Source organism: Trachemys scripta, chromosome 3 (assembly GCF_013100865.1).
Source record: "Trachemys scripta elegans isolate TJP31775 chromosome 3, CAS_Tse_1.0, whole genome shotgun sequence".
Lineage (NCBI taxonomy): Eukaryota > Metazoa > Chordata > Testudines > Emydidae > Trachemys > Trachemys scripta.
In genome coordinates, this window is record NC_048300.1 from 95023267 (window position 1) to 95044732 (window position 21466).

The 21466-nt window shown below is 42.6% G+C and overlaps 1 protein-coding gene across 1 annotated transcript in view; it reads right to left on the minus strand.

The window, feature by feature from the left end:
• Window positions 1–21466, minus strand: part of UST (uronyl 2-sulfotransferase) — a 276029-nt gene that overhangs the window by 159249 nt on the left and 95314 nt on the right. Inside the window, exon 2 of the mRNA XM_034765450.1 lies at window positions 10965–11008. Coding sequence (XP_034621341.1) covers window positions 10965–11008 — 44 coding nt within the window. The remainder of the gene's footprint in view (window positions 1–10964; window positions 11009–21466) is intronic.

Consider the following 21466-nt stretch of genomic DNA (forward strand, 5'->3'; position numbering starts at 1 on the left):
CCAACAAAAATAGCAAAAGGAATAGAATTTCTTGCTGCTGCTTTCTTTTCTTTTATTGACTGTTTCCCATGTTTAACCTAGACTTCCACACACAGTAGGATCATTTGCTTTTAATAATACGCACCACTTGTTTTGGAATTGGAAAGCTCTGTTTAGCTATTCTATCAAACACACATCTGCTACTATTCCTGCTTTTAAAATGCTTGATAAACAAGTATGTGATTTATCTTTATACCTGGCACTTTACCAGTAACAAATTAATCACTCAGACTGAACAGCATTATAATGGCAAAAATGTTTCTTAAAACAAACAAAAACCCTCCAGGGGGCTCAAGGCAGGGAATTGGGGTGTGGGGTGCAGGAGAGGTGAGAGGTGCAGCAGGGGGTTGGGGTGTAGGGTGTGGCAGGGGGCTCAGGACAGGGAGTTGGGGTGCAGGAGAGGTGAGAGGTGCAGCAGGGGGTTGGGGTGCAGGGTGTGTCATGGGGCTCAGGACGGAGTTGGGGTGCAGGAGAGGTGAGAGGTGCAGCAGGGGGTAGAGGTGCAGCAGGGGGTTGGGGTGCAGGGTGTGGCAGGGGGCTCAGGACAGGGAGTTGGGGGGTGGCAGGTGCCCCAAACATTGGGGAGCTTAACAGGCACAGAAAATAACTCAGGGGGGGCAGGGGTGAGGGAAGTTTGGCGGCGACAAAAGTAACGGGGGGGGGGGGGGGCGTGGGGAGCTCCACGGGCCACAGGGAAGAGCTCTGCGTGTTTGAGACCCCTGCTGTAAACTACATTTGGTTAAATGGATGTTCAGGGAGTCAGGGGAAAAACCCACAGGCAGCTCTCTTGTGGCAAAAAGGATAGTCTGTACACAACATTTTTGCTGTCAAAAACTAGAGTTTAAACATGAAATATGTCCAAGATACTACAATAAATGGGGAGCCAGACCAAAAACTAACAGGTAAAGAGAAGATAAAATATATGGGACTTTAAAAAAATCTTGGGCGCGACCACACACACACACACACGAAAAGGAAAATGTATACCTAGAATGACGACATAATCCTTTAGACAGGCTGCCTTAAAGAAAATTCTGCTCGACAACTAGAGAAGACAATGGACTCATACAGTATACAACCAATTTTATTTAAGACTTAACTGTAGCCCTGTCTATGGCCAAAAGCAGTAAAAATAATACAGCCCGTATTTGTTATCACAACTGTACCATGTTACTAGCACTGGGTCAGACATAGGATGATGGTCTCCCACAGTATTCTTGCCACCAAGTTAAAGAAGTATGGGCTGGATGAATGGACTGTAAGGTGGATAGAAAGCTGGCTAGATCGTCGGGCTCAACGGGTAGTGATCAATGGCTCCATGTCTAGTTGGCAGCCGGTTTCAAGTGGAGTGCCCCAAGGGTCGGTCCTGGGGCCGGTTTTGTTTAATATCTTTATTAATGATCTGGAGGATGGTGTGGACTGCACTCTCAGCAAGTTTGCAGATGACACTAAACTAGGAGGCGTGGTAGATACACTAGAGGGTAGGGATCGGATACAGAGGGACCTAGACAAATTAGAGGATTGGGCAGAAAAAAACCTGATGAGGTTCAACAAGGACAAGTGCAGAGTCCTGCACTTAGGACGGAAGAATCCCATGCACTGCTACAGACTAGGGACCGAATGGCTAGGTAGCAGTTCTGCTGAAAAGGACCTAGGGGTCACAGTGGACGAGAAGCTGGATATGAGTCAACAGTGTGCTCTTGTTGCCAAGAAGGCTAACGGCATTTTGGGCTGTATAAGTAGGGGCATTGCCAGCAGATCGAGGAACGTGATCGTTCCCCTTTATTCGACATTGGTGAGGCCTCATCTGGAATACTGTGTCCAGTTTTGGGCCCCACACTACAAGAAGGATGTGGAAAAATTGGAAAGAGTCCAGCGGAGGGCAACAAAAATGATTAGGGGTCTGGAGCACATGACTTATGAGGAGAGGCTGAGAGAACTGGGATTGTTTAGTCTCCAGAAGAGAAGAATGAGGGGGGATTTGATAGCAGCCTTCAACTACCTGAAGGGGGGTTCCAAAGAGGATGGAGCTCGGCTGTTCTCAGTGGTGGCAGATGACAGAACAAGGAGCAATGGTCTCAAGTTGCAGTGGGGGAGGTCCAGGTTGGATATCAGGAAAAACTATTTCACTAGGAGGGTGGTGAAACACTGGAATGCGTTACCTAGGGAGGTGGTGGAGTCTCCTTCCTTGGAGGTTTTTAAGGCCCGGCTTGACAAAGCCCTGGCTGGGATGATTTAGCTGGGAATTGGTCCTGCTTTGAGCAGGGGGTTGGACTAGATGACCTCTTGAGGTCCCTTCCAACTCTGATATTCTATGATTCTATGATTCTATGGTACCAAGACAGGGGATGGATCACTTGAGGATTAACTGTTCTGTTCATTCCCTCTGGGGCACCTGGCATTGGCCAGGATACTGGGCTAGACAGACCTTAGGTCTGACCCACTACAGAAGCTCCCCGACTTAAGCAAGCGTTACGTTACGGAACGGCTTGCGTAAGTTGAATTTTGCATAAGTCAGGAACGTATCTCCAACAATTATGGGGGGAGGGAGGAAGCAAGCTTATGGAACTTACGGAACTTTTTCCATAAGTCCGGATTTCCGTAAGTCGGGTTTGTGTAACCCGGGGAGCATCTGTATGCCCGTTCTTATGTAAGACATTTGTATTTCTTTAGTAACTGGCTCCACAGCCCCAAAATCTTTGTAATGACTTCAACTCAGTTACTGTACTAGTAAAGATTCAGCTTGTGTATTGGTATGTGCTTTGCTTGTTCTCTTCTTGACCTAATCCTGACCCACACTCATTTCTGTATTCACTTTATGCTTTGAAGTACTGTCACACAAGTGCTAAGCACAGGGCTTTGCTGATACCTGAGCAGCTGCCAATAACATCAGATCCATGACAGGGATCCCATGGGAAGTTTGTCCAAAAAGAGACCCACTTCAATAGATTTTATCAGTTATCAAGTGCCTACAGCACAGCTTCTTTATTCACGTATATATCAGCTGCAGAAGCTAAGGACTGTATCCTGCAGCTCTTACCCAAAGTATTCTTGCTGCCAAGTTAAAGAAGTATGGGCTGGATGAATGGACTGTAAGGTGGATAGAAAGCTGGCTAGATCGTCGGGCTCAACAGGTAGTGATCAATGGCTCCATGTCTAGTTGGCAGCCGGTTTCAAGCGGCGTGCCCCAAGGGTCGGTCCTGGGGACGGTTTTGTTTAATATCTTTATTAATGATCTGGAGGATGGTGTGGACTGCACTCTCAGCAAGTTTGCAGATGACACTAAACTGGGAGGCGTGGTAGATACACTAGAGGGTAGGGATCAGATACAGAGGGACCTAGACAAATTAGAGGATTGGGGCAAAAAAAACCTGATGAGGTTCAGCAAGGACAAGTGCAGAATCCTGCACTTGGGACGGAAGAATCATACGCACTGCTACAGACTAGGGACCGAATGGCAGTTTTGCAGAAAAGGACCTAGGGGTCACAGTGGACGAGAAGCTGGATATGAGTCAACAGTGTGCTCTTGTTGCCAAGAAGGCCAACGGCATTTTGGGCTGTATAAATAGGGGCATTTCCAGCAGACAGAGGAACATGATCGTTCCCCTTTATTCGATATTGGTGAGGCCTCATCTGGAGTACTGTGTCCAGTTTTGGGCCCCACACTAAAAGGAGGATGTGGAAAAATTGGAAAGAGTCCAGCGGAGGGCAACAAAAATGATTAGGGGGCTGGAGCACATGACTTATGAGGAGAGGCTGAGGGAACTGGGATTGTTTAGTCTCCAGAAGAGAAGAATGAGGGAGGATTTGATAGCTGCTTTCAACTACCTGAAGGGGGGTTCCAAAGAGGATGGAGCTCGGCTGTTCTCGGTGGTGGCAGATGACAGAACAAGGAGCAATGGTCTCAAGTTGCAGTGGGGGAAGTCTAGGTTGGATATTAGGAAATATTATTTCACTAGGAGGGTGGTAAAGCACTGGAATGGGTTACCTAGGGAGGTGGTGGAATCTCCTTCCTTGGAGGTTTTTAAGGCCCAGCTTGACAAAGCCCTGGCTGGGATGATTTAGTTGGGAATTGGTTCTGCTTTGAGCAGGGGGTTGGACTAGATGACCTCCTACAGGCAAAGCTCTCATTAATCTCAATGGTAGATTTGCTAGAGTAAGGACTGTGATATTTGTCCCCAAGTGTCAGTTTCACCTCCTCAATTGTACTGGGGAAAAAGGCATAGTAGAGCTGAGAAAACAGTCAGTTCGAAGACTGGAATAAAAATGAAAGTAAATGTATTTTGTTTGCTGAACATTCACACATGGAACACATCAATTTATTTTTGTCTATTACTGTCACTAATTTGCACCAACTGCACAGAATTTTTTTTAACATTTCATCCACAGATGCTACTTGGGCTCCATTTTACATGGGAAAGATAAATAAAGTTTACTCCAGAACATAATTTTTTTTTGTAATTACACCTGCCTGAAAACTTGAAGCAATCAGAGAAATCTAGGAATTCTAGGGACTTTATTTCAAGGGTTAATTTTTACTGTTAAAGTAGTAGGATCTAGTTCTTGGTTTTGGCTGAAACTGTGCTCAGAGGACCCAAAGATGGTGAAGACGAGTTGGCTGGCTATATGTCATCTTTATACCTCGGGATCCTAGGGTCAACGAGGGGGCATTTCAGTCCCCAAGAGCAATTTAGAGCAACTTTAAGGCTGCTTTAAGTTATGATTAGCTGCAACAGAACCCAAGGGTCTGTTCTGACACCTGGGGATGGCTGGAATGCTGCATGGCTCTGTCCAAGTCCTTTACACTGAGGACTGAGAAGGAGGATAGCATAGGCTAGCTACACCAGCTTTGTGCCACTGGAGGATTCCTCTATGTCCAGTAAATCCTTAGCTGGCCACTTAAACCAACTTTAAATCTGCTTTTTGCTCTTTCTGCCATCAGTATACTCCAAAGGGAGAATCAGAACACCAGAGCAATTGCGTCTTAGTAGGTGCAGCAGTGAGCACAGCTCACTTTCTTTGTTTATGTTTGGGAAAGCTGCTGCTATTGACCCATTTTGAAGTATGACTGAGAGCTGCCCTCATCTACTAAAATCTATGAGCCACACACTGGGTATTTCTCATTCCAAACACTTGTCTTTTTCTGAAAGTGCTATTTTCAATTCTTCACGTGGGAAAAATAAATCAGTACTATTTCAAAATATTCTTATTTGGTACCTAGCCATGTTGAATGCCAAAATATAAGATGGTTCTCTGCACAACCTCTAAATTGATTGCAAATTGGGTCACAGTTACTTTTCACTATCATAAATTAAAGACTGTGGTTATTAGCCATTATTTACATCAGTCCTGGGCAGCTGATCATTGTTCATTAGTTAAAATCACAAACAATTTTTAAGGGGCTTTTTAAGCAGATGTATAAAATTAGAATCAACTTGATTCTAAAACTTACTTTTTAAATCTCCAAAATCCCCTTTTCATGTTTTTGTTTCATTTAGAGCACACTGCAATTCTCACTGATTAATATCACAGATGTTATAAAAACATTGGAGAGCTTCCCATAGTAGCACCCAGTAGACTGATCACACATGAATTAAACAAGTCAAAAATACAACTTCAGGATAAGTGAATTCCACGACTGCATGTGACAGCCAATGGCTTCTACAAACTATCCATTATGCACATTAAAAAAAATGTGCATGCTGACAGGTGTAGTAAAATAAGAAGCCCTGTTAAAAAATTATTTACACTGATATTATTTTAAACAATGGATTTAAGGGCCAAATCCTATCTACCAATCTATGTACGTCATTCCCCTTGGAATCATCCATCTATCACTACATAATTTACAACTCTAATAGCCTAATATTTAGCTTTAGATAAAAACACAGAAGCTGCCTGAATGAGAATCAGGGTGCATGTAGTTTCTTGCCTCAAGCAGATGGCAATAGCTGATGCTTCAAAGGAGGGTAAATAACATACACACCTACCTAATCATGCAATGCTACAAAAATCAATAGAACTTATGGATCTGAGGGAACAATCTGGCCCTAAACAAATATTATGAAGTATAGAGAGTCCTGTGCCACCTTTAAAACTAACAGATGTATTGGAGTGGGTGAATACTTTGAAGTGGGTATTCACCCACGAAAGCTTATGCTCCAATACATCTGTTAGTCTTAAAGGTGCCACAGGACTCTCTGTTGCTTTTTACAGATCCAGACTAACACGGCTACCCCTCTGATACTATGAAGTATCTGCATAATATCTAAATGTCAGCTTTGCTAATGTTTAGACAAACAAGAGTGAACAGAAAAATAAGTGAGGGCTACAAATGTGCTGCTGTTGGGACAATCAAGATGTTTATATCCCAACCTATGCCCTCCAAATGTTTTTAAAGAGGCAATTAGGCAAATGCTTCAAAATGTAAGATAATTAGCACTTACATAAGACTACGCTTTATTGCCCTGCTGTACTGTTTTTTAAACACCCAGAACTTAGGCTGGTTGGACAAAATGCCCAGAACTTTTATTAGTTGCACAAGCACTCAATTCAAATTTGAGCATGTTCAGACTGCTCAAAACATCTAGTTCACATTGGGCAGCCCAAAGACTAAGCATGATGACATCAACAGGACATGGATTTGATTTTATGAGTACCACAGTGAAGCACGGGACACACTTCAGACTACACTATTTGCCATCAGAAGTTTGAAACTTTATCTGCCGGCTGGAAGAGGAGTGAAATAAAGAAGAAAAAAAAAAGGGATAGACACTACACTGTACTAAATGAATATACTAAAGATAGTAAGGCACTGAGAAGCTCTGAAAGAAATTGCAGATTAGCCAGGAATCTTTAAGACAAGAGAACTAAGGTAAATTTTTCAGACTGTACTACAAAATTGTCTGGCATTGATAAATCTGAACTGTTGCTACTGTGCATTATGGCACATGCCCCCCAGCCCTTTTCTTGTGTAATGCAAAACTCCTGAAATAGGAAGAACAAAATACTAAATTTGGCATGCAAATCAGAAAAAAGTTTTCAAGGTTAAAAAAAAAAAAATCTTATCTTAATCTAGATTACAGTCCTTTCCTTACTGGCGTGGGAAGGCATTTCTGAGTGCTAAATCAAACATGAAAAATATGGGTCTGGAATAAGCATTGTTTTTACTTTTTCAAGCACAGAGAACTTTATACTGGAGGCCAGCTCTAAAGCAATTCTTTAGACCAGAGGTTCTCAAACTGTGGTCCGTGGACCACCAGTGGTCTGCAAGCTCCATTCAGGTGGTCCGCGGAGAATTCCCTCTAAGGTGTGTACCTGGGCGGCCGCACATGAGAGAATGAAGGGCCGCCCACCTAATTAGTGGAGCCGTGCAGGTATGGCTCCACTAATTAGGTGCCTGGACCCTGGAGAAGATGCACATGTAAGGTGAGGTGGTGGCCCTGGGAGGAATACGGGGTAACTGGGAGGATGCAGTGGGGTGAGAAGAGGGGGTGGGGGCAATTTGGAACATGGGGGGAGAGACAGCCCTCCTTCCCAGCCCCATCTTGGGGAGCTGCTGTAGTGGGGGAGAGAGGGAGAGCCCCCCCCACTCCTTCCCAGCCCCAGCTCTGTGGCTGCTGCAGCAGGGGAGAGAGGGAGAGACCCCTCTCCTTCCCAGCCCCAGCCTGGGGTTTGCCGCGGCGGGTGAGGGAGGGCACATCCATCGCATTAGAAAGGTAAGACTAGTGATATTAAAATTTGAGCTGTGCGCTTCTATTTGTAGAACAAAAACCGTTTATTAATTTTTTTTATATAGTGCTTTTATCCAAAGCACTTTACAATAGTTAGCTAACGGTACAAACAACATTTGGAAAGATCATTAAGTGGTCCACCGAGACCCTCAGCAGGAAACTACAATTTTTCAAGACAAAAAACAGTATTTAGCTTTATCTTTTTACCCTAACAGTTATAAGTGGAGAGTTTACTTAAGTTTATTTTCTTATCTCTGCTAGGACTATAATGATCTACCTTCATAACTACTCATGCAGGAAACCCATAAGGATACTTGTGCTCTTCAGGTGCAATTAGACAAAAAATAGAGCTTAGGGGTTGGGAGAGGGAGTGTGATGTTTAAAAAGGAAGTTTTGTTGTATTTTGAGAGATTAAGGATAAAGTTTTCAAAAGCACCTCAGTGATTTAGGACCAGATTTTTACAGGTTTTCGGGTGCCCAAAGATGCAGATCGGAGCCTAGTGAAATTTTCAAAAGCCCCTAAGTACCTAACTCCCATTGAAATGAGTTCACCTGGCAAAGCTTCCTATTACAACATATCCACAGCCAAAGCCAATCTGCTATTTATAAAATGCCAGCAGATCATGTGATTTCTCCCCCGCCCCTTTCCTTTCCTTTTTGTATTACCTCTGTTACAAGTAACAGAGAAAAATGAGAAATAATTTGGGAAAGGAAACCTTTTAAAAATGTTTATCTTGTCATTGTATATCATTTGCACAGTACATAACCTTGCAAAGGAAACATTTACATTACCAGAATAGAAATACATCACCATATTATACTATGCCTAGGAAAATAAAATTAACATGGTAAAATTAATAGCATGGCAGGATTACTCCTTCCTTTCTAAGAAAACTCACTGTATTTACTTATAAAGCAGCAAAAACAATGTCATTATAATGGTCTTATTATGGGTCTTTTCTGGAAAGTCTCAGAGCTAAGGTAACACCAAATTGGGTTTCAGAGAATCATATATATTAATGGCTAGCTTGTACCTGGATGCACAGAAAGCCTGTCACCACTTTTCTTCTTGCAGAGGCCAGACATAATCTTTGTCCTTGCATTCTTGAAATGCTCGGAAAGCAGTGCCCGCAACTCAGTAGGTGATAAAGAGCACAGCAGGGGCAAGGCTACAGTGCCACACAGTTCACCTGCCAGAAGAGTTGGACCGGCATACTACACTTACCTAACCCCGTACAGAAGTGTACTTGACACCTCCACCACATGCATTCCTGGAAACATTATGCTTGCACAATGGTTCTGGCAGTTGCTGTCAGCATGCAGGCCATTTTCACATCCCTCACCAATGAAGGCAGTGATTTGGGGGCTGGCGTACAGATATTTTGTACAACTACAACTACATTGAGTTAGAAAATGATACAGTTAAAGAGGTAAAATTGGCTAGTGTGGACACAGTTATTGCAGAATTAAGGGTGCATCTATCAGTTTGGTTTATTCCCATATATGTAGAGTCACAATCTAATGCTAAAATGCAATAATATTAATTATGTCTCGTGTATTCCACATTATATTTACTAGTTGATAAAACACAGCTAATTTTAATTTTTTTTTATGTTATCTACCAATTTGCCACCTACCACTCTTCTACTATCTGACACTAGCAGCACAAATACTGAGGCCTGGTCTACACTAATGCGTTAGGTCAACGTAAGGCAGCTTACCTTGACCTAATTATGTTAGCGTACATGCTACAGCCTTGCTCCTACCGATATAAGTGCCCTACTACACTGACATTATAACTCCACCTCCACGAGAGGCATAAGGCTTATATCAGTGTAGTTAGGGTGACATAGTGCCCCCTGCAGACACTGTGTACTTACATCTATTGGTTGTCATTGTCAATTTCACAGCTCTGTGGGAGCTGAGAAATTAACAAGAAAGCTGTTTCCTGGTTCCTCCGCCTGGCTGCCACCCAGGTTCCCCACAGGGAGGCATGTTCCACCCCGGGATCCTGGCTCCCCACTCTGACCAGGCTGTTGCCCAGGCTTTCAGTTCCCTTCCAGGAATGGCGCATCTGCACTGGGCTTCTCAGCACCCACCACCAGGGAGGGAACAGCTTCACTGGGCTTCTCCACTCCCCACTGGGAATGGGGCAGCCACCTGGGCTCTCAGCTCCCTGTTCCCAACTGAGAGCATGGCTGCACCTGGGGGGAAACTCTGTGCCCAGAGTCCGATCAGCTGCAGTGCTCGGAGCTGAGCCAAGCTCCCAGTGAGGAGCGGGGAGCTAAGAAGCCTGGTGCGGCTATCCTGTTCCCAGTGGGGGGCTGCATGTGCCTGTCACTCTTAAATCAGTGGAAGCGCTCTTGGTGAGGACGCACACCACCTACTGAAGAAGGGCAGTGTGGATAAGACCCTGCACTGGCTGTAAGTCAACCTAATGTAGGTCAACTTAAGTTTACATTGAAGACACTTAGTCTCATTTAAAAATTAAGAAATATTAATGTTTATCTTGATAACCATTTCCTTTTAAGAGTACACCGTCCTCAGCATAAGCCAGTGCTGCATTCTTCATATTTACTCTCAGAATTTTTTTTCTTTTTTTTTTTAAACACAGACCCCAATTTCACTGAGTTCATGTATCCTGCATTTGTTTTTTAAGGTTTTAGAAATATTATACCTGTTGAAATACTTGCTGTTAAAAAGGGAAATTAAGAGGAAGAGATTTAGTGTGAGGGGTTAGAAACAATAGTTTAGCCCTGTTAGGCTGTTGCATTTGTGAGCAAATACTTCACAAGAACAATGACAATTGTAACAATTTGATGACACTTCCTAAAGTGACCAAGTGATAATATTGTTCCAGAATAGAGGACCACTGAGCATTCTATTGTATGTATTGCCAAACTGCGTCATGTTGGCACCAGGAAAGAACAGGTTTGAAATCCCATTCCCACTGACTTCAATGAACTAGTTTTACCCAAGTTAAACCTATTTTTGTGCAAGCTATCAACAAAAGCCTGAGAGAGGAAAATGCTTTCTAAAAAAGGGGGGAGGGGCAAGAGGACCAAATTGAGCTTTCAGCTACACCAATGTAAAACTCAGTGGAGTTACTCCACATTTACTAGGGAGGAACAGAGTACAATTTGGCCCAAATATACAACAGGAAAGCAACTGGTAAGGATGGAAGGAGCTCACCTTGCGTGGGGGTGGTCCATGGTCATCCAAGTAAGTGGAATTTCCTGGGGGGGGGGGAAAGAAACACAAAAATGATGCAATGTAATTTCAAACCCACAAAAATAACTTAGTGCTATCTTATGAGAATTAGTCTCTCTCCAGTGTTTCTGTTTTGTCACAGGAACCAAGTCAAACAAATACTTTCTTTTGCTACATTTTTCTTTTGTTTAAAACTAGAGGTGATTTGGCTCATCCACATTTTTGACAGCCAGCTGCATAAATGTTAGAGTTTTAGTACAAAACTAAATGGTCCAGGTGTCTGAAATGGGACAATGATGGCACCTTTAATTATTCACACTATTAAAAATACAGCCTACATGAATAAGGACAGAGTTGTAAACAATTATAATTCATGAATCTCAGTAGACAATTTAGTTTTAAAAACAAAAATATAACATCATTCTGGGACTGGCTCCTAGATTTTGGTCAGATTAAGTTGACAAACACGGTGTGATACCTGCACTAGACTTTCTGCATTTTCCTATACTGGATTCCCATCCACTGACCTGTGATTTATTTTCCATCTCAGAAGATTCAGAAGGTATGAATAAACAACACTATTATATCTGCAATCCCAACTTGCTCTCCTTCCTTAGTCCAAAGAAAAAGCCTGTGATTCTCAAGTACTTTCTTGTAGGTTAGTCCAATATAAAACACCCACAACTTCAGGATTTTTTCTATTTTACACACACACACACACACACACACACACACACACACACACACACACACACACACTTTCTTTGGTAACTCTCACTCTGTTCCCCATATCAAACAGAACCTTTCTTAATATACCCATCAGAGGACAAAAGGCTCTCAGCAGTTCTGGCAGTCTCCATCAGGCTGATGGCTGCATTCAAACATCTTGTCATCTGAGTCATCTCCAAGCCCAAGGTAGTAAGAAAATCCCTTCGTCCCTATACCACTAGGGTAGGTGGTATGAGGATAAAATTCATTAATGTTTATGAAGCACTAAGATACCACAATGATGGGGCCCACACAAGTATCGCGAGAGAAAAAGTTCCTTACAAATGAGATCCACTGATAAGTCCGTCTCTGGATCCCTGGATTGTTCAGTGCTGCAGCGGCAACACACAATGTCTTTGGGAGGAAGAAGTGCCTGATGTAGCTCTCAATGAAATGCTCTGGTTAGTTAAGAATGTGTACTGCAGACTCAAAGCGTTCCCAGAAATTCAGTCCTTGGCCCGAAGGACAGTGGCTCAACGCAGGGATCTTGCAGAATTATATATGGTACCATCATAAAAGGGAGCACTTTGGACAGAGGCGGCATGAAATCCAATAGGTTTGCTAATGAGAGCTTCACACAACTAATTGAGTTAAATACAACTAATCGAGCCATCTTGTTAAAAAAAACTTGAATTACTATGTAAATTAAGTTAAAATCCTTTGTGTTTTCAATATTTTTTCTAATTCCTTTAAGTTTAAAAATCAGTTGTCTGACACTATAAAGAGCGGGAGTCAAGAAAAACTATAATCTAAGGTTCAACATCATGTAAAACCTACTCCAAATCCAAAGAAGATGTTTTTTCACAGTTTCCTTGGTCTGGCATGAGAGTCCACAAATGTAGAAGCCTCAACATTTTTTATTTCATTGAATTGGCTCTAAAGAACATACACATTTTCCAATTCAAGTCTCCCTCATATGTCCTTAATGCAAAATCAAAAGCTCATCTTCTTACTATTGTAATATAATAATACCTTCTCCTTGTGGGACTAATTAATTAATTAATTGCTAATTGCTATTTTCTGGTTCAGAATGCTCCACTCTCACCCTACATCTAATACTGCATTCCATTGCTAAGATTCTGATTACCTGGAAAGTAATTCTATTCACAGATAATTGAAAGGAGTCCTATATGGTCCTTTGATAAAATGTTTTTTCTATAGGCAAAGCCTCTGATAAAACATGTTTGATGGGGAAGAATCAGCAATTCGGAAAAAAAAATACTGCTACATATAGTCTGTCAGAGCCAAGACATTATGCTAATGCCATTCTTTCCAGCACTAGCCATAGACTATGTTTCCCTATGATCCGGCTGTCTGTACACATCAGTTATCCTTAACAATGAAGAGTTTGTATGGGGTAGCTAAATGCGTCCAGCAACGCACCCCGTAATGAATGCAGCCAAGAGAATGACGTTATTGATGTAAAAATGGCTTTTAGTACTTTTCTTTAAAATAAGAGTGAGTTGTCTTTCTTGTTCTGTGTTAAGCACAGGCCTTTATTAGGCAATGCAGACAATTTTTAAATAAACAAACATTAAAAATTGTACATAATATCTGAAAAGTAGCAACTCACTAAAGAGTATTAAATTTGTAATGGGTCCTTTTGAAAATATTACATCTTATTGAAAAAAAGGTATGTTTAAGCCTGTCTATGCACATTCACACTCATACACACCACTGTAGTTATTCCAGGCATTTGAGTTTACCAAAATTAAAAGAACATTAATTATAGTTTTAGCAAACAGCTGTCATGGTTAATTTTGCTGAAAAAAAGGATCTGAATTACTGCTGTTTTCTTTTCCTCTCAAGTTTCTAAACAGATCAGTACATTCATACTATATACTATAGCTTACAGTATGTTCCTTATAAAAGACTGAACTAGAAAGTATGAGCTAATGCCTTAAAAGAAGAACATCTTTTTGAAATATACATTAAAATTGAATATGGTCAAATTATCAACATCTCACCTCTCTATACCACTTTTTCTGTATGTTGCATTTTCCTCACTTTGTTTTCTTGAAACCAATCTTTCAGTGTTTGAGCAACTAGAATTATCTTCATATCTGGCTTGTCACAGGTATTTCATGTGCTTGATTTCTGTTTTTAAACCAAATTTCAATTTTAGCAGCCTGATTTGGTTGCTACTACACACATTTAAAAGCAGTGAGTCAAATTCTGAGTGGATGTAAACAGATTCATTTACCATGGAAGTCTCTGGACAAAATTCAACAGTGAAATGTGGTGATATAAACTTGTCATGAGAAGATATAAGTGATGAAAGTTTAAATAGGATTGATTTGGAAACCAATGAGGGTAACTTGCACAAACCAAAAAGGGGGCAAAAAGGATGGGTCACCAGCAGGGAAAATTAAATTCCACCCTCAAGTTAGATATCTTTTTCTGCTACATTTCATTCTTCTGCCCCTTTGGCATGTAAGTTGGAGTTATTTTGAACATGTACGGAATGACAAATCAGTGCACTAATTTGAATCCTTTTTTTCAGTGTAGCAAGTTTAAAACAAATGTTCCCTTTTGCTAAACAGATGAAAGCTTTTGCCAAATGGTTAATATGCTACCCAGAATGTAACAAAAAAAATCAGCAGATCCAGGAACGTAGGACATTGACAGGAGAGAGCATGATCTATAGCAGGGATTCTCAAACTTCATTGCACCCTGACCCCCTTCTAACAAGAAAAATTACTACATGACGCTGGGTGGGGGGACTGAAGCCTGAGCCCTGCCGCCCTGTGGGGAGGAGACAAAGTCAAAGCCCCTGGGCTTCAGCCCCATGTGGGGGGCCTGTAACCCAAGCCACGCCATCCAGCACTGAAGTTGGCCCCAGGCGGCAGGGCTCAGGCTTTGGCCCCCGAGCCCCATCAAGTCTAACGCCAGCTCTGGTGACCCTATTAAAAAGAGGTTCGGACCCAGTTTGGGGTCTCGATCTACAGTTTGAGAACTGCTGCTCTATGGCATGCTCTCCACTGCTTCAATCCTGTTGAAGTCCTTTTTCAAATATTCTCACTGATCACCACACCACAGGATCAAGCCCTAAATTCATATCGATGCAAAGCCAATCTGAGAAACAGCTATACTGGGAAATACATCTGCAGGAAGTTTCGTATAGCAAGTTGAAAACCTGGTAAAAATGACGAAGGTCTTCTAGTACAGCAGAAGGGGTCATGGAAGGCAAACTGGGAATGGAACCTCAAAGACATCTACAAAACGCATGGAGGACTTGCATGTAGGAAAGAAGGCTCCACTTTCACCCCAACATGGCCTCTAACAAAATATATATATTGTTAAACCATGGAAGTTTCAATAAAGACATATCAAGAAAAGGCATTCTATTAACTGTTTCCTACTATAAGAAGTTAAAAGAGCTGAAAGAGAAAGACACAGACTCAGACTTTCAGGCCAGAAGGGACTATCATGATCATCTAGTCTGAAAGAAAGACGTGTCGTAGAGGTGAGCGGCTCATTACTAAGGTACTATATCATAAACACTACAGTCACTATGTTGATAAAACAGAATAGGTTTCTCTGTATAGCATGCTTACATGAAGCAGAGAACAAGAAATTTATTATTCTGTGTTTACACAGTATAGCACCAGGAACACTTAGAACATTGTACTGGCACATGAGACGGTGCATGCCATCACAGTAAATATCAATAAGAAAAGAAAGTACTTTCTGAGGTGGCTATGGTATGATAATGGAAGGTAAATTAATCTGTTCACATTGAAATCTGGGTCCATAGCCCTGGAGTAACCCATTTCGTGTAGTAACAGATTATTCTGCCCCACCTTCTCTCTCTCTCTTTTTTTTTTTTTTAAATAAAAGTTATTAAAGATGCAGTTGATCCTAACTGTCCTGAAAATGTCATCAGATAGTTCTTTAGCACATTTATTCTTAAAAAACATGGTTTCCGAGATAAGCCAGTAACAGTCTTCTCCCTCCTTTAATATTATGAAAATTCTGATATTCTATAGCCAATTCAAAACTAAATAAGGGAAGAAAAATCACAAAAATCAGAAAGACAGACAGACATTTTTGGTATTGGGAAATATGGGAGAGTTGAGGTGAAAGGTACGTATGTACATTATGAGGATCAGTTGCTTGCACCCAGGGAGTAATTACAAGCTCTACATGAACAAATTAGAGATCAGGCAGAAAGAATAGAATGAAGAGCTGCAGGGAGAAAACATTAGGTTTAGGAAGGAGGGGAAAGGAGAGGACCATGCAGAGCTCTTAAAGCTTCCCTTGAGCAAGATTTTGCTTGGGGGGGATTAGAAGTTCTACATCTCAACTGCCATGTTTTCTGCAAACCTCCTTTCTAAGAAGCTTAACTTCCACTGGATTTTAATTGTATTTGGGTGCCTGGAATCAGTTCTTGGCCCTGCACTATTTAACAGTTTTAATCAAGACCCAGAAGAAAACATAAAATCATCACTGATAAAATTTGCAGATGACCCAAAAACTGGGGAATGGTAAATAATGAAGAGGACAGGTTACTGATCCTGAGCAATCTAGATCCCTTGGTAAGCTGGGCTCAAACAAACAATATATGGTTTAATACAACCAGCTGTAAATGTATACATCTAGAAACAAAGAATGTAGGCCACACTTACAAGATAGGGGGATTCTATCCTGGAAACAGTGATTCTCAACAAGACTTGGAGGAGTGGATAATCATCTGAACATGCGCTCTCAATGCAACATTGTGGCCAAAAGGATTAATGCGGTCCTGGGATACATAAACAAGGGAATATTGAGTGAGAGTTGGAAGGATATTTTACTTCTGTATTTGACACTGGTGTGACCACTGTTGGAACAATGTGTTCAGTTCTGGGGTCCACACTTCTAGAAGGATACTGATAAATTGGAGACTCTTGTGGCTCTTATCTGAACAATGATAAAAGGACTGGAAAACATACCTTATAGTGCAGGGATGGGCAAACTTTTTGGCCTGAGAGCCACATTGGGTATGGAAATAGTATGGCGGGCCATGAATGCTCACAAAATTGGGGGGTTGGGTGCAGGAGGGGTGAGGGCTCTGGCTGTGGGTGCGGGTTCTAGGGTGGGACCAGAAATGAGGGTCAGGGTACAGGGCTGGGGCTCTGGGCTGGGACCAAAGGGTTTGGAGTGTGGGAGGGGAATCAGGGCTGCAGCAGGGGGTTGGGCATGGGAGGAAATCAGGGATGCAGGCTCCAGGCAGCGCTTATCTCAAGCAGCTCCTGGAAGCAGTGGCATGTCCCCTCTATGGTTCCTATGCGGAAGCGCGGCCAAACAGCTCTGTGCGCTGGCCCGTCTGCAGGCGTCGCCCCTGCAGCTCCCACTGGCCGGGAACCATGGCCAATGGGAGCTGCAGAGCCAGCGCTTGGGGCGGGAGCAGCATGTGGAGCATCCTGGCTGCCCCTACACATAGGAGCCAAAGGGGGGACATGCCACTGCTTCTGGGAGCTGCGTGGAGCGGGGCAAGCCCCCGACCCCACTCCCTGGCTGAAGTTCAAGGGCCAGATTAAAAGTTCTGATGGGCTGGACATGGCCCACGGGCCGTAGTTTGCCCACCCATTATAGTGATAGAATTAAGGAGCTCAATCTATTTAACGTAACAAAGAGAAGGTTAAGGTGTTATTTGAAGACAGTTTATAAACAACAATTCAACAAAAATGTGATAATGGGCTTTTTAGTAGACAAAGGCATAACAAGATCCAGTGTGCGGAAGCTGAAGCTAGACAAATTCAGACTGAAAATAAGACAAATTTTTAACAGTGAGGGTAATCAATCACTGAAACAATTTGCGAGGGTTACAACGGATTCTCCCTCCTTGGAATTTTTAAATCCAGAGTGGATGTTTTTCCTAAAAGATATGCTCTAGTCCAAACAGAAATTAATTCAGGGAAGTACTGTGTCTTGTGTTATACAGGAGATCAGTTTAGTTGATCACAGTGATGTCTTCTCACCCCATGAACCTATGAGCTAGCTTATATTCCTTTGAAAATCTCAGCCTTCATTATACTCCTAGTGGCTACCCAATCCTTCAGGCAGCCATGCATTCTGCCCCCTGTAGACCTCCTAAGGCCCAAAGGAAAGGAAGAGTTAAAGTGGCCACCGCATGCTTTTCCTGGCCTGGAGAGTAAAGCTTTCCCACCACCAAAACATCTGAGAGAAGGTATGGGTGGGCTTGTGATCACTTCTGTCCTACTACTATGTCTTTTTAAGAACACAGCGAGGAAAAGGGCATGAAACCATCTGAACTCCCCACTTGAGGGAAAAAAGGAAGTAGATAGGAAGGCAGAACAGCAGGTGGAAACACTCTAGAGCACAGCACACCCGCACTTCTATGGATATATGAAACGCAAGCAGCAACTTGTGATTTATTCTGACAGAAAGATAAATTATATACTCCTGAGCAATACTTGACTACCTATTTCTTTAGGAGGCTTGTCTCAAAGTCTGCTACAGTGTAATAAAGTCTCATGCCCCATGGAGCAAGTAGTTATGTAAAAGACTCTTAGTTATCAAGAACCTGGATCCTGCAACATTGAAATGAATGGGACATTTGCCATTAACTTCAGTGAGACAGGGACTAGTCCCTAAAGTTGGAGTCATGTTGCTACTCTTTGCCTGGCACCATTTTTCAGCATGGTCTATTGTTTCAAGAGGTATTTTGAATGCCACCAACAACTGTATGGTAGAGGCTCTCAGCCCTTGCTTACACAAATACTATTTTTCTGAAAATTTCCCTACCATTGCAAACACTGGCGTGGCCCTAATGGCAGGAGCACTAATGTGAACAAGATGCCAACAACTGTCAGCATTTTCACCAGTGTCACATAGACCTGTTGTGAGAGGTTTAGACGACACAATGGCTAAAACTCTAGCAGCAAGCTGAGTCTCATCTCAAAGGGCAATTCCTGCCATTGCTACAACCAGCAGAGCTGCACCAGTGGGAATAGAGGGAACTTTCTCAGAAAAAAGGCATGTGTAGACAAAGCCCCAGTAACCAGTGCTGTAACAAGACTCACATTATACCCCAAACTTGCATCCATCCTGTATGAAAAGCTACATAACTATTATTGTTCTCTTCAGTATAAATCTATCATCTCATTAAGATCTTTAATGGAGTGACACACACCAGCACAATAGTGCTATTCTGTATTTGACACCCTGAAGTGGAATTTAATTCTTTGTTTTCCTTTTTTTTTTTTTTTAAACTATGCACTATATTTTATTTGTACGGCTTTTTTTTTTAAACTTCTCGAACTCAAGAAGAAAATCCATTATAGGGCATCATTCACTCTGTACCAATGAATACGGGATTGTGCACTGAAAGCAAAGAAAGACGGAACATGGAAGAGATTACTTGGGCAATTTCATTTTCTTGTAAAATGAAGTCTGGGAACTTTCAATTTAACCAGTTATAAATAATTTAGCTCTGGCTTACTATAAATAGAATAAAGCACTGATCTCCCAGAAATACACAGTACTGTCAATTTGGCAAGCTCTCTCACTAGTCATTCTGCAGCAACAGCATATATAAAAAACAATACTAACTGGACTAGTATCTAATGAGAAGGTACAAAGGATTTACATATCTGCAGCTTACATACCAATGTAGAAGTCCAAATTTAATAGGAAAATGTTTAGATTAAAAAATTCATTATGCATAAAAATAAAACCAAACCATTATCTTATTATCTATTATAATTACCTTAATAAACTCCAATTTAAGAGTTTAACTGTTCAGTGGATCAATCTATAGTTTTTTTGGGGAAGATGTCTGTCTTTGTCAATTCCCATTATAGACAAGGCCTTCATTGATTTGTTTTTATAAAGAATCAATTCAAAAAGTGAATGGGATAATTATAATTACTAATGGATGAATCTCGGAACTTTCAATGGTTCAGTTCAGATAAGAAGCCAAAAGTTCTGAGATCTAGCCAAAGTTTATCCAAATTATACAAACCGTAACAAAAACTAGGCTGAAAATATCACAGGAATAGGCTTGTCTGCAAGATTTCTGGTACTACTTACTGTACTTCTATTAGTTTGACCATGCACAGCTGTTTTAGCAGTATTTCAGCATTTCTTCAAATCTCATTTGGGATCTGGAAATGCCATGTATACCAAAAAGGAAAAGTAAAGGATAAGATAGTTCAAGTTCTGGACCAAGGCTTTGGTTGTGTTGTTTTCACTAATGTTGTCAATGAACTAAAGAGTGCATATATGTACCACTGCCCTCTGCAGGATAGAGTCATAGTTACTCTACTGTGTGTCATAAGCCCTATCCTGCTGAATGTGAAAAGAGATTCTACTTTACAGCCAATGGTAAATGCCTGTGCTTTTGTAACACAAACAGCAGAGTTCTAATCTTCTAATTCCACATTATGTATAAAAAACATTTTCGCTGGCCAAATTCAAGAGAACGTAAGTGAGAGAGAGAGAAAGAAAAGAGAGAGAAAACAGAAAAGTATGCCATATACAATCCTCATATGACTCAATAAAATATTGATGGCTCATCTATTAAAACCTTAGAGATGCAACAGGCTGCCTGAAGACAGAAAATCATATATAGATGCATATTGACTCAAACATAATGAAATCTAGATTATATTTTAGGACAAATTGTTTAATGAAGAAAAATATATTGGCCTAAAGAAATTGTGTGCAAAGCTGGCTTGGCTAAGTATAAATAAGTGTTGGCAGTGCAATAACTAATGGTTCTGCTCAGATTCAAAGTGTGAGATTGCTGGATGGTCTGTTCTTATTTTACTCAAACCAGCTTGCCTATCCCTAATTATAACAATCTGGAATAAATGGTGTTCTGAATGTGTGCTTCTTACACATATCATTTTTTAATTTGAGTTAGGCTGCCAGCAGAGGAGCTACCATCCTTTGCATGCTAATGAAAAAACTATTAAAGGTACGTGAGCCTTGAAAAAGAGAAGCAAAATGGGTATTGCCATAGAAAAACAGAAATGAAAACTGCAAGGGACTACTACCTAATATTTGTGCACATTTAGAAATTTTGGCTACCCGCATTGACTTCTAGTAGGGTTACCATATTTTAATTTTTAAAAAGGAGGACACTCCATGGGGCCCCGGCCCTGCCCCAACTCCGGCCCTTCCCCGCCCCACCCCAACTCCGCCCACAGCCCCGCCCAACTCCGCCCTTTCCCTGAACGCTCCGCCCCCTGCTCCTCCCCCTCCCCTGCTTCCCGCGAATCAAATGTTCGCAGGAAGCCTGAAACAGGGAGGCAGCAGGTAAGCTGGGGCGGGGTGCAGCGCGGTGCGGCTCAGTCCGGCCCCCCTGGCCAAGCGGCTCCCTTCGGTGGCCGGCCGGCCCAGGCCAAGAGGCCACTCCAGCCCCCGGCCAAGTGCCCGCGCTCCCGGCCCGGCCCCAGGCGCAACACTGCGCCGGACCCGCGCCCTCGGCCCCAGCCCCGGCCCAGCGCCGGCCCCTGGCCAAGTGCCTGCGCCCCCGGCCCAGCACCGCGCCCGCCCCGCGCCCCCGGTTGAGCACCGCGCCGACTCCGGTCCCGGGCCCGGCCCCAGGCCAAGCACCCGTGCCAGCCCCACGCCCCCGGCCAAGCACCGCGCCGACCCTGGTCCCGGTCCCGCCAAGTGCCGGTGCCCCCGGTCCGGCCCCACACCGCGCAGGCCCCTGGCCCCGCACCACCGCACCCTACCTCCCTATTTTCTTGGACATGTCC